The sequence below is a fragment of the Amblyomma americanum genome, chromosome 6 (assembly GCF_052857255.1).
Source record: "Amblyomma americanum isolate KBUSLIRL-KWMA chromosome 6, ASM5285725v1, whole genome shotgun sequence".
Lineage (NCBI taxonomy): Eukaryota > Metazoa > Arthropoda > Arachnida > Ixodida > Ixodidae > Amblyomma > Amblyomma americanum.
This window is the reverse complement of record NC_135502.1, coordinates 129,045,405-129,059,305: the sequence shown is the minus strand read 5'-3', so window position 1 is coordinate 129,059,305 and position 13,901 is coordinate 129,045,405. Positions and strand designations below refer to the sequence as shown.

At 47.2% G+C, this 13,901-nt stretch overlaps 1 protein-coding gene across 7 annotated transcripts in view; it reads left to right on the top strand.

Moving 5' to 3' along the window:
• Positions 1 to 13,901, top strand: part of Fas2 (neural cell adhesion molecule fasciclin 2) — a 143,706-nt gene that overhangs the window by 115,891 nt on the left and 13,914 nt on the right. For 6 of the 7 annotated variants that reach the window (XM_077628010.1, XM_077628009.1, XM_077628006.1 and 3 more), the window contains exon 12: positions 4 to 196. In XM_077628010.1, coding sequence (XP_077484136.1) covers positions 4 to 196 — 193 coding nt within the window. Of the gene's footprint in view, positions 1 to 3; positions 197 to 11,993; positions 12,092 to 13,901 lie in introns of those variants that run through there. The other variant, XM_077628011.1, reaches the window with a different exon arrangement.

Below are 13,901 nucleotides of genomic sequence, written 5' to 3'. Positions count from 1 at the left end.
CAGGTGGACAAGCGGCCAGGCAACAACTTTGTGCGAGTCGAGGAGCCCAGGGAGATCACAGTGACCGAGTGGCACAATGTGCCAAGGGTGGAACTGCGGGGCCTCTCACCCGAAAGCTACTACCGGGCCGAAATTGAGGCCTACAATGACATCGGGTACAGCAAACCCGAGAGCCTGGTTTTCCTCACTGCCAGGGGTGAGTTGATTGGCTGATTTTCCCTGGAGAGGTCTGAGGCAGAGAACAAAAGATTGAATTGAAGCCAGGGCTGTAACGTGGGTATCATTCATGATGTTTTTCAGTGCTAGGCATAAGAGAAAAAAAGAATTCAGGGCTCCCACCTGCATGCAGGTGCTTGTCTCCTGAATCTTTTGCAGGTTTTGAAAGAAAAGAATCGGGCAGGGCATGTTACACGCTAAAGAAGTTGGTGCAGGTGTATGACACAGTGACCTAGAGGATGCTCGGGGAAGGGCATTAGAAACCACGCCGATAGTGTGGTATGTGGTGTTGGTGCTTCCTTGTAACAAATGAGGTAATCTGTTGCCATGTTATAGATCGATATAGCAAAATATTTCGCGATATCCTGCAGAGTTTATTATATCCAGGATCGACTGTATTCACATAAGAAAGATAAATTCTTAAATAAAAATGCTTAAATCCATGATTTTTCACGCAGTCATGGGAAAGTAAGGGCCTTAACTATGTGAGATGTAAAGACCGTTTCATTCTATTAAAGCTCGGCAGACTCCCTCAGTGTCTGCAGCCCTACCAATATCATATGCTAACACCAGTGATCCACTTCAGGTGCATGGTAAGCTTGGCATTGCTATTGTACGCAAAGAGGTGCTCTCGATGTATTTTTCGGTATTGGTACCCGATAAGCTTTTCGGCAACATTGAACTTGCATGCTGGTGCACTATTTTCCGATTGCTCCATGCATAAAACTAGAGTTAAACCTTGCTGTAATGAACCTCCATACAGCGAAGTACTCGATGCAATGAAGCTTTCTAATTCCCCAATGCCGCCCCCATTGAGCACGTGTATTTGAGACCTCCATGTAACGAACATGCAGCGGCGGTTGACCTTGATATAACGAACTTGCTGAGCCATCCATCTGTTGGCTTGTGCTGAGTTACGAAATTTGGGAGAAAAGTTTCATGATGATAAAGAATGAATTAACATGAGAGGAATGCCACCGATCGCAACGAGCGACCGCAGTTGAGTCAACGCGTCATGCTCCAGCGCCGCCGACACTTCTCTGTTGCTTTCACTTTTGGAATGCCATTTCACGTGGCACTACAACAGTTCATGCTCAAAAGCAGCAAAAAATGGCATAGCAAAAACAAAAGGGCACGAGCAGTGCGCGCCCATCGCCTCCGCGCGGTACGTTGCTCGCGTGATTCCGGCGCCGATAGCTCTCGTGCGTCAGGACTCGGGAGTGGGGACGGCGGAGAGCACCAGCGATGCAAGGCAAAGAGTCCTCTTCCTGGGGCAACAGCGGCAGGCAGACCGAGAGGGGTAACATGCAGGAAGACGTATGTGTCTCCGCAGCCGGTCTACGATGGTGGTGCGATTGCGCGCGCTCTCTTCTAGCTCGATTGGTGCCCCCGCCTCTCCCACCCTCCCCACCCCACTCGTAGCGCATCGCGCGAGCCACGGCGTAGATGGCGACGGCTGCCGCAGCAGCCGTCGCAGCGCGATCGCAAAACGTTTCTCCTTGTTTACGACTTCGAGTAACGGGGTTTAAACATTTTCAAGGTGATTTCACCTACATTTATTTCTTATTTTGGTTTCCGTTCTGCATTGTCCTTTCGGGTCTTCTTGCAAAAACTGCATGTGACGAAAACCTGGATGTAACGAAAAATCCCGGACTTTTTTTTTCAACTTTGTTATATACAGGTTTAAATGTACTTGTTTAAATGTAGTTGAAAACAGCCACTAACGTTCAGGAGGCATGATTCTCTAGATTTTAGCTACTGGGAGAAGTGTGGTTTCTCAGATGAGTCCTCTAAAGCATGCAGCCGACAGTGATGTGTGGAGGTTCTCTGTGCTCTTCTTTCTATTGGTCTTACCTGATAATCTTTTGTGTGGTCATCTTCAAACAGGAGAAGTGCATAAAAGCATTTTTTCATGTAATTTTGTTTGTAAACTTGTACAGTCGCCGACCGATTTTTCGGACTCGAAGGGACCTGAAAAATGGTCCGAATAATCGAACATTCCGAAAAATCCGTGAAGTACAAAAAATCACTTTATTGAGATGAAATCGGCTTAAAAATGTCACTGATTTTACCTTGCAGCAAATTTCTCGTGCTGGCGACGATTTGCGCCCAAGGTTGTGCTTTCTCTGTACACGCTAGACAGCAAGGTCATCGCATTTAGTTGGAATACTTCCCACGCTTTTTTGACGGACCCGGCGGGGCCATGTTGTCCACAACCCGAGTGTGCACCACACCGCTCGTTAAACACACGCAAAGATAAGGCACTTTTCTTTCAAAGCGGCGGAACCGCCAGACGCAATCACAAAATGGCGAACAGATGTAACTTCGTGAAGACTGAGTGCCACTCGGTCAACGCGGTCAGAGAAACCCAAGTGACGAAATGGCGAACATACGAGACCCGCCGCAATGGCTCAGTGGTTAGGGTGCTTGGCTACTGATCCGGAGTACCCGGGTTGGAACCCGACCGCGGTGGCCTCATTTTGATGGAGGCAAAACGCAAAGGTGCCCATGTGCTGTGCGATGTCAGTGCACGTTAAAGATCCCCAGGTAATCGAAATTATTCCGGAGCCCTCCATTACGGCACCTCTTTCTTCCTTTCTTCTCTCAGTCCCTCCTTTATCCCTTCCCGCTGAGATGTGAGATAGCTCCGGCACAATTTCCTTCCCCCCAACAACCAATTTTCAACGTATGGGACAAGCAATAACTGCCCGCGACAATGTCGGCGACAAAAGCAAGTTAGCGGCGATGACAATCCGGCTGCCACCTCGAAGTGTCAGAGATCGCAGGGACCTCTACTGACAACGATGAGGTACAGAATGTGTGTCAAGCCAAGCCAACTGCAGCATAAATCCACCTCAATCCAAGAAGGGGCCTTTTGCGCCGGTGAAAAAGCTGATAAGATGGCCGATTTTGGCCCGCAGGTGACTGAAACTAGTCCGAAAAATCGAACTTTCGAACTTTTGAAGTCCGAAATATCCGTCGCGAATATGTATGCGCTTCTATGGGCCGACTGATGGTGTCTCATCGAGGTCCGAAATATCCTACAAGTCCGAATTATTGGAGTCCGATTTACCCGTCGGCTACTGTACTCAGGTTTTTTTTCATGTTTTTTGCTCATTTCACACCTGCGAAGTTGACCCCCACATTGTAATCATGATCATATTACATTCAGGTAAATTCAATAAGTATTAATATTGCTTTACTGTTGCACTGCGTCTTCAATATTTTTGAGCACAAAGGAAACTTGGTTATATACTACAGTCATACCTGAATACCATATTTACTGGTGTAATGAACCTAATTTTTTACGAGAAAAACAGTTTACATCAGTTTGAGGGGAATATTCATTACACAGGAAAAAAAAAGGTTGGGTTTCGACAGATTTTTTTCGAACTCAGAATTTCATGTACATCCGTCCGTCCATCCATCTGTCCGTACATCCATCATCAACAAAGGCGCACAGTCAAATTGCATTTCTAGGTCATCCGCATTCGTTTCACCTGTGTTTAGCATCATTCGCTTCAAAAGATGCTTTGTATCGCTCCGCGATGCAAAGATTTTTTTTTATAAACGACGCCAGCCAATCGTGGCAAGACAAAGCGAACATGTTGAACACTGGCCCTGAAGCTCGGGTGCATTTTTTTATGCGAGGTTAAAAAAAAAAAAAATCTCAGCGACACCAGATGGGAGTGGGATCATTACGCGAGTAAATGCGGTATATTGAACTCGAAGGAGATGGTGAAATACTTCTCTGTATCGATAATTCGATGCAGTACAAGCTCGTTAATTCGACACTGACGGGACCGCGAAAAATTGTCGAATTAACCGAATGTCGAAATATCGAATGAACCACAAAAAACATGAAATTTGCCCCAGCATGACATACCTTTATTTGGCAAAGAAGTTTGTTATCGTCGTCTGCTTTTTCGGGCGAATTTGAGCGACTACAATAGCTCTAACAGCTGCCAGATGCTCCGCGGCACGCGAACCATCCGGAATTTGTTCACAGAAGTCTTCCAGCACGGACAAGGCTTCTGCGGCTTCTTTCACCGTGCGCTTCGGCGTTTGTGGCAGGTGCTCACAATCGTCATCTTCCGATGAATCGTCGTTGTCGGCGCCTGTCACTTCTTGGATGATTTCGTCCTCGGTCAGCTGACCGGCAATGGCGACACCATCATCGATGGACACGTAATCCGCGAGCCGCACGGCAGGAGGCAAAACGCTGTCGAAACAGCTGTCGTCTTCTGTGGTTGCGTCAGCTGCTTCTGTGGGCAGTTCCCCCACACCGCAGTTCGGTTGCACAAAACCGCTGTGCCGAAAGCAGTTCGCAATAACTGCTGTAGGCGTGTTGGCCCATTCGTGCGCCAGAATGTTCAAAGCGCTGAGGAGCGTAAGGTCGTACTTCTTCCCAGCTTCCATACAGAGAAGCCTGGGCACAAATTAATGGCCCACTCACAGGGAGGTAGGCCTCACGTGCGTTTCTAATCCATCGCATTACGGCTTCTTCGAGTTCCGGGTGGGCCGCAGTCCGCAGTCGTTTCCTTTTGTCACCGTAGGCTTCACTGTCAAATGCCTCCATAATGCTGTTTTCATTCTTCACGTAAGTGGCCAAGGTGGTCCTTTTAACATCATACTTGACCATCACGTCAGAGCATGAAACACCATCCTTCAGCACCTTCAATATTTCCACTTTCGTGGCTAGGTCCTTCGCCTGGTTCTCAGCCGCCGCGGTGGCTGAGTGGTTATGGCGCTCGGCTGCCGGCCCGAAAGGCGCGGGTTTAATCCCGGCCGCGGCGGTCGAATTTTGATGGAGGCGAAAATTTTAGAGGCCCGTGTGCTGTGCGATGTCAGTGCACGTAAAAGAACCCCAGGTGGTCGATATTTCCGCAGCCCTTCACTACGGCGTCCCTCATAGCCTGAGTCGCTTTGGGACGTTAAATCCCCCATAAACCATAAACCTTCGCCTGGTTGTACTTCGGCCGCTTTGCCGGTGTCGCCATCGGAGCAGGACGCGATGGCGAGGCGCGCAGGCACAGCGCGCTACGCACTAGAAAACTGCACAGTAAACACGCTGGCAAAGCACGCAATATCCAGAAAAGGCGTGTTAGGGTTCAATAACCGCGATCGTAGCAGCAAGAAACACGGGGCAACGACGACACACGCCAAAACGAGACTTGCTGAAGATAGGGTCAACACGACGGCTGAGCACGATTGCAAGAGGCAACGAAGCACAAAGAAAGACACCGGGCGCTTCGGCCACTGCTAACCTTCCTTCCCTCGCCCTCTCTTGCACTGCTGATGACGATGACCGTACGGATGGCCTACGGTACATTCTTGTTTTCCAACTTTACAGTAGCGCCGCTCTTGGCGGGCCGTGGAACTAGGTCGAATTAACCGATGGGCGGTAAAATTTGTCCGAATTAACGAGAGTTTTGCCCCATAGACTCCTATATATAATTGTAGGGACCATGCGTGCAGGTCGAATTATCCGATTGTCCGAATTAATGGGGGTCGAATTAACGAGCTTTCACTGTATATAAAAATGCCAATAGATAAGCTTATCTGTGGCAAAGAAGCAAGTATACATTGCCCCCATTCTACTGGCGTGTTGGCAGCGCTTGGCTTGCCAGCCATTACCAGGCCTAACCTGCTGCGCATCGAAGCCGTATCAGAAAGTGTTTTAGAAATATACTCCGTTTAACACTTGGCAGTCAACGCTGAAGAGTCTGTGTAAGCAGTGCGCCCATAAAGCCATAATACTCCACCATGTCTCATTTGTTTTCCTCAAATTCTCAGTGAGTGTTTTGACGAAAAAAAAAGGGCAGTATTAAGCATTGAGCTAGCATTGGGAATCAGTCAAAGCTCGGGCACTCTGGCTATACGTGCAGATGAAGTCAAAGTGATTCGTCCTACCAGCCGCATATCATACTGCCACATTTCATTTACTTTTTGAAGTCCCATTGAGTTGCAGGACGAAGTAAAACGAAGTCCAGGAGGTTGCCAATCATGGCACTTAAAATTTGTCGCAACGAAATATGCCTGTGTTCACTTGGTTTGTGGGGTTGGAAATAATACATTTTGCCCACTTAAATGTGGCTAACACAGTTCAAAACCGCTGACCCTACCCTGCGATCACGAGCGCTAGCGAGCACATGCCGACCAAGGTATGTGCTCTGAAAGAAGCAAAGGAACGACACTCTGGCTGACATGAAAAGCATTTATTGCTACAACGATAACACCAGCTAGGGAATTGAAGTCATCCAACCCACAAGGCATGTTACGAGCGAATATTCGCTCACGCTAGGGCAGTGGAGGAGCTCAGAAGCCGGACGGGACGACCTCTCGGGAAAATGTTCCACAAAGCCTCGCTGGCGGAGAGCGGAGCGCCGCGCTGGAGCACAAGTGCGCTTCGCGTTCTCGAGATGAAGAGAGAGAGCTGTCTCCCACGCGCACGGCAGTCACACCATTTGTGGCGCTCGTGGCGCCGCGGTGCTGGCGCCCTCCCTTTTTTGCCACAGGTTATGAACATATGCAGGTGTGTTAGCTTTGTAAAGCGTTGACTGGATGTATGAAATGGGGTACAGCCATTGCCTGTTATAGGGTGTGTATTCCTGTTACCAGTGCACTGTAAACAGAATAAACACATCACAGTTAAGCTACATTTGGTTTCTGCAGCGGCTTCGGCAGCAAAGTGAGTGTAGCACGCCAGGCGAGAGCCGCCGCTGGTCTTTAGTTAGTTAGGTGAGCTTCACCACATATTGATGCGGCACAGAAAATGAGTACAAGTTGCCGAAAGCTTACCCCAAAGCACACCCCCTGTTCCACTCGTGACGTGGTGTCAGAGTTCTAGCGCTGCCAGCAGGTGCCCACGGCCTTTCAGCCGACCTACCTCGGCATGCAAAAACTGATTGAATAGGGCTGTTAGAAGCTCCATTTGCAGGGGCACTGTGCACCATTTGATGCATTTAATGACCAATGAAATTGAAGTTTGATATACTACAGGACTTACTTATGCTTTTACATGGGATTTTCAAGTGGAAAACCTGCTGGGTTCAGTACATCTGGGCTTGACTGCTTTGAAGGTGCGCTGCAGCATAGCTTTGAAGCAGTGCAATCGCATGTTAGGTAGAGCTTTCCTGAGAGTAACACTCGGTTATGTTAGATAATACTGTTAGTGCGTGTCAGTCTGGCATGCATTTTATCTTAAGATAAAAATAAAAAGTGCGTGTAGATACAGATATATGTTGCTCAACAAAGCACTGCCGTAGAGAAAGAGTCCCTGCAAATAAAACCTTGTTCTCTTAACCTCGTAACAGTCTGATAAATGGGACATTCTTGAAGCTTACTTGCATGATCATGCATACTTATCTCTACTGTAATTTCATATGTATCTTTGTAATTCGAAATTCGTAGTACATTTGTAGTGACGATTTTCACTTTTCCAAGTATCCATTCTGCAATAATCTCATATGAGGTGGGTAGTATTGCTAAATAACTAAGGAACTATGTGGAGCCCTGAAGAGCTTCTTTTTGGATGTCTAGCCTCCACATATCCCAAGGGATGCCTGTCCTGGCCATGGCCGTGATATTGTTTGAATCCGAGGTTGCATAACCATTGAAGTCATTCTCTGAATATACCCTCTAGGGTGCTTCACCTGTTGTAGCCTTGTTGTTGTCGCCTTTGCATATGTTGTCACTATTGTAGCCAGTGAACACTGAATGAATAACTCAGTTGTGAATCCACATTGGGCTTGTGACTGCAGCTGCCTTGGTTGTGATTCCGAGTGCAGTAAACCCTCATTAACTCAAAGTGGTAAAAATGGAGTAAAATGTTTCGAAATAAAGTTTTGGGGTAATTGAGGTACTGGCACTTTCAGTGTACTGGTTGTGCTTTACATATATTAAAGCCTTCTGTTCAGCGTTACGCAGGCTCCATTATATAGAGCACATACAAAGTAGTGATACGAAGTGTCTTGTATAGCAGCACGAGAAGCACGGGCAGGAAAATGTGCACAGTCATGTTGATAGGTTGTTCATACAGTAAAGGGTCATTAATTCAACGCCCCATTAATTCAGAAACGTGGACAATTTGAACTGCTGGCTTGGTCCCAGCCAATGCCCATGTAAGTCTATGATGTCGGACGCTCGCTAATTCGGATGCTACGGGTCTTGCACCGGTTAGTAATTCAGACTGGCTCCCGAAGCGAGGTCGCTTCCAGGCATGACCATCGCGGCAAGATATCGTCGAAGTGTTGCTCGTGCACCTCTTACATGTGCATGATGGCAGATGTGTGACAAAAACGGACTGCCCCAGCTCTGAGAAGTCCAACCGCTTAGGTAGTTTCGGCTTCACTTTTCTGAGCTTTGCACCAGCCTGCAGCGACGGCGACTAGCCAGTACCGGCAAGCCTACTTAACCCAGCTGAGCACCACTTCAGACGCTGGTGTTTCCTCCACCCTATTTTTCTTGCCGCTTCGGTGCCATTTATTTCGTTTGAGTCTGCGTAGTTCTATTCTTCCAGTGTGCCGAAACTGCATGCTTGTCGCGTGTCGTGCCCTGTTCACATGGTGAAGCCTCTTCAAACGCGATTGTGCCACTTGTGATGGGGTTGACGTGATAGTGGTGGAGCTCCACCGTGTGGCATCATGAAGGATGCGGGAGGCCCTTACGATTTTGGAGCAGTTCTGCTGCAATACTCCCGACAGTATGCACTCAATAAAGCATTGATCGAAACACGAAAAAGCAGTCATAGCTGCGCTGTCCTTGCAGGCACCCATTGCCCAGTCTTTCACCAAATAAATTTAGTGTGTTGCCATTGATTTTTGAGTTTTTCTAGGGTAATTCGATAATTTGAACTTTCGGATAATTCGACCATTCTTTCTTTTTTTTTAGAGTCCCTTGAAGTTCAAATGGGATTTTCCTGTAGTGTGTTGAGAGTGATGGGACCTTTGAAGCCAGCGGAGGAGGTGATGCATGTCACCTTCTGATGCACAAAGTGCAGAACTGTACTGCCACCGAATGCTGCCACCGAATACGCTAGTTAGCGGTTAAATGCAGGCTCTGTTAAGGCACGTTTATGCTCCAGCGTTTATGCTCCAGCGAGACCCTCTATACTCCAACTGCGCTTGACCGCCGACGCGTTCGGCGGCTTTGGCGTACTGTGACCGCACTGGCGGAGACTTGGAGCACGTCTCTATTTCACGCCGAGTGCGCCAGCCACTGCCTGGCTGGCCAGACCAGTCTGTGCCTCCAGACCTCATGTGCCTCCTCGGAGCACCGCCACGACGAAATCGCAAGTTCGCGGCCAGTAAAGCTTTCGCATTAAAAGAGATTTAGAACCTACAGAGACCGTGACTTCGCTCTCCTCCAACTAGTTTGTTTGCGGCTCCATTCAATAGCTTCGGCAGTTTAGCGGAGCTGTTCTCTTCGAGCTCTCGGCTAATTTAATCCATTCACAGTACACATCTGAAGGTACATGCAAGTGGGCGAGATAACCCGATTCAGTGGACCCCGAACCTCCAGAAACGTGCGGAACTCGTTGAAGCGTCGTGCATCGGTTTTAATTTCAAGCCGCCAACTTTAAACACAAGCGCCCTTGAGCGCCCATCCATTTTTTGTGCCAAAGAAATAAATAACCTGGCCCTTGCAACCGTGAGAAACCTCCTCGACGCCGCCTGCTGCACCGTGCAATAGCACCTTTCAAGGAATCGCAATCCATCGGCCCCAAATCCTCGGCCAGCCTCCGATGGGCGCGACATGACGAACTTCTCCTTATCCCTCGCGACTCCCCGCACTGTGGTTAAGATATTTAATTAGCAACGGCTGCTGACTGAGGAAGAGGGAAACGACCCCCCGGTGCCTAACCTAACCGTGCTCCCTCAAAAGCATCGCACGCACTGTGGGGCTGAGGTCACTGAAATGCAGGCCGAAGTTTTTGTGAGAACTTCATTGGCGGGTTTGGGAACGTGATCCATCGTAACGCTGGCAAGACGCTGGTGCAAACGTAAAGGAAGCGACGGTAGCTATCCCTGATAGATAACTTCAACGTGCGGCAACGGTAGCTTTCATTTCAGCTGCTGCTAGACCGCACCACTAGCTTCCAAAAATCACGGAGTCTGCGTTTACGTCACGCTTCACGTCGCTCCATCCTGTGACGTCATAAGAGGACGCCGTGACGTCATAAGAGTGCGCCGAGTTTGAATCGGAGGGCGGGAAAAACTTTTTCAACTTCGAATCCAAATTTCTTTGAAATAAATGCATTTTTCGCTTCCGGACAAGCGGCAACAAAGCCATGAAATGCCGAACTATCAGATTTTGCTAACAAATGAAAATTGATAGAGTTCTCCTCACTGTCTCTTTAAGCAGTATGGGCTGGGCCTTATTTTTTTTAATCGCCCATCCTAATTTCTGTAAGTGTGGAGCAGTCCAGATTGCTCTGTCGAAATTGGCAGATTCGACCAGAAGTCTTTGTGACAGAGGCATGTTTCCTCCTGCTTCATAGCTGACGGTGGTGCAAGGAACGCTGGGTACTTACTTTGTTGGCAGCACATGAAGCGTTCTGGCTTGCTCCACCCAGAGCATGAGCCTTCCAAACGCAAATTTTGGGTGAATACTCTGCATCAGATTCAGGTGCTCTGTCGTGTAGTGGGCAGACTGCTCTAGATCTGCGCTTGGAATTCACTATTAGCTTGCAGCTGTGGAAGGCTTAAAAGTAGTGCACCCACAAAAGCTTATCACACCGGCATGTGTCACTGTTGCTTCTCGAGGCTTTGGTGAGGGCTCAAAATAAAATATTCTAGGAATTGCAAAATATGGTCAAGGCTATCAGGCGTTCTGTTATGGAACTGTCCGGTTATAATTTCCTTTGGTGGCAAACTGCTTTTCGGGCGTGGACGAAGTTGAAGAGAATACGTATGCCAGCCATTTATGCCTCCAAGACATGCTACTCTTACTTCACGAGATCCTGAGAACAGGATGAAAATATGGTGAGGGGTAAAATGAAGTGCAGGGTGTTGCCCGTCATAGCTTTGTCACAAAGAAAAAGATCTTTGTGTCTATTTTGGACGTGTGGCAAACTACTTTTTGGGCGTGGAAGTTGCCAACGCAAATGATGCGCTAGCACCGTCATCCTTGTATGCTGTGTATGAAACTGAGTATAGTGCAGAGTTACCCTTTGGTTTGGAACATGACCTGGTTGCTGCACTTAGCACCAACTGACGCCACTCTTTTGTTTTCACTAGGCATTCTTCAACATTTGTATTTGATTTTCACCGGAAAACCTTTTCGATATGAGAAGTGGCAAACACATGTTACTCATGGAAATAGAAAGCTTTTGACTTAGCCAATATTTTGAGATGTGTACAAGTTTGAGTTATCGAATGTTTACAGTGTAAACGCATTGTAGAGCTATGCCCAGAAACTTGGTGAGCTTTTCTTTGATGCCTTCCTGGGAGGTCTGGTGTGCACTTGTCTCCCATCACCTGCCGCACTCAAACCTGGCTTGCCGCACTGAGGGAAGGCGTGCCAGCTGCATTCTGTCCCGGTGACTCGTTCCTCTCACTCTTTCCAACAACCTTCTTTTCCTGGTGTCCAGTCATCACTCATTGCATTTCTCCTTTTTTTTCATCTTTTTTATGTGCACTGTTCAGCTCACTCCCCGAACCTCCCGGGGGGTCTTCTCTCTTACCTCTTTCTTGAGTGCCTCACCTTTGGGCATCTCTTTCTCTCTCTCTCTTTTCCCGCACTTCCCATCTCTCTCTCTCCTCCTTCCCTTCTAGATCCCTCCATCCAAACACCAGTGAACCCACCAAACTTTGCTGGTACATACACACGTTTCCTACTTCTCTCGTGTCTCTGCTAGTACCATGGCCATCTCGCTGATGCATGGATGGTGCCTGCTTGCCTTTGCTCTGTTCCACACCACTTGCATGTGTTACTCTTAAGGGAGACGCGAGCATCAGAGGTGAAATCATTTTTTTTGTTTATAGCTACGAAATTTGGCATGCTTGTTGAGAAGTCCACTGAATGCTTAAATATAAAATTTCAGTGAAATATCTTGATTAGTTTTGACATAAATATTTACATGCTTCATTGCTATACCAAACTTGCAGAAAGCCTGGTGTGACAACAAAGCATGGTAGGAGCCTGTCACTCTTTAAGTTTTTCCTAGAGGAGTGTTTGATACAGTGACGATCTCCAAATATTTCTAGAAGCCTGATTTTTTTCTATAAGAGTGTTGTATCCATGCTTGCATAATGCACCACTCATCATGCCAGCACCACAGCAGTAACCTAATCGTTTGAGCATCCGCCTCGCGTGCGGGAGGTGTGGGGGTTCAATCCCCAGTGCCGCCAGGTGCCCACCGGCGATACAATGGGTACAAGCTTGACCCTGGCCTGATGCTCGGCTTATTTAGAGTGAAATACTTGGGAAATGGGCCTTTGACCCCACCTTGAGTAGAAGAAAACGTCGTGTCATGGCGGTCTTTGGCCACAGATGCCCTTGCACCATAAAAGTCCAGCATCATCATAATCATATCATCATGCCAAATTAGTGACAAAGCGGAAGAATGAGAAAGTAATTCAGAAATCGTTTTGTTCATATGTTAAGAAGTTTGCAGGGATAGGGTGTGCGCAGTTCGCACAGGACAGGGTTAATTGGAGAGAGATGGGAGAGGCCTTTGGCCCTGCAGTGGGCGTAGCCAGGCTGAGGATGATGATGATGATGATGAATTCAGAAATATAGGAACATCACTGCATAAAGAATTTATCAAAAGAACACAGTGCAACAAACTGCACGAAAATCCATGAAGCAATTGGCCTGCTATGCTTTCTGTAAGCAGGGCAGTCTAAAAACACTTTTGAGAATGGTGGCTTTTTCATGGAGATTTCAGCCAGATTTTTGCTACCTACAGTCACAAAAACATTTTTTAAGGTCATTTCTGGGCTGTTTTTGAGAATTTCTGGGGGTATAATTAAAAAGACCTTATTGATATCAAATCCGATGTTTTCTAAAATCAGATTTCTTTCAAAATTTTTGCGATTTGATCCTTCGTCCTTTCTTAAGGGAGAGTATCCTTCCAAACCAGAGGTTTCGTGTCCCACAGGTGATTACGAACGCCATGTGGTCATTTCACAATTAGGTCCAAGATTGGATAATGCCACAGTCTTCTGAGGCTGCCCGAATGGCATCTGTCGGGAGGGAAGTGATAGAATTCCTCAGGGAAAGTGGTCATTAGATGACTCAGGCTGAAATGTTAATGCTGTGCACTTTTTAACCGAAGTGGGACCCATCAGTATTGGTGGTAGTTTTGTTTTGTTTTTTTCACCATGTTTACCAAAATCTGCCATTTTAATATTGTCTAGCTGGAGTGCAGTTCCTATTGGCAGTGCCATATTAAGCTCTGGAATCGTACATATACGCAGTTATGAACTGCAGCATTTAAGATATTTCTATTTTTTTCTTTTGACAAGGTTCCAAAGGCAAATTAGGATGTGTTGAACTATTTTCACTTGCATTGTGTAATGCCACTCTACTTCTCATTTCATTACTCATGTTAGTTAGGGTGCTCTCAGCACTCTAAATAAACAAAATTTGTGATTGTTAGTCAGGAATATGATTGACACCTAGCTTCACAATCTCAGTCGCCGCTGTGTTTATTAACTTGATTACAGCAGTAGTTATTT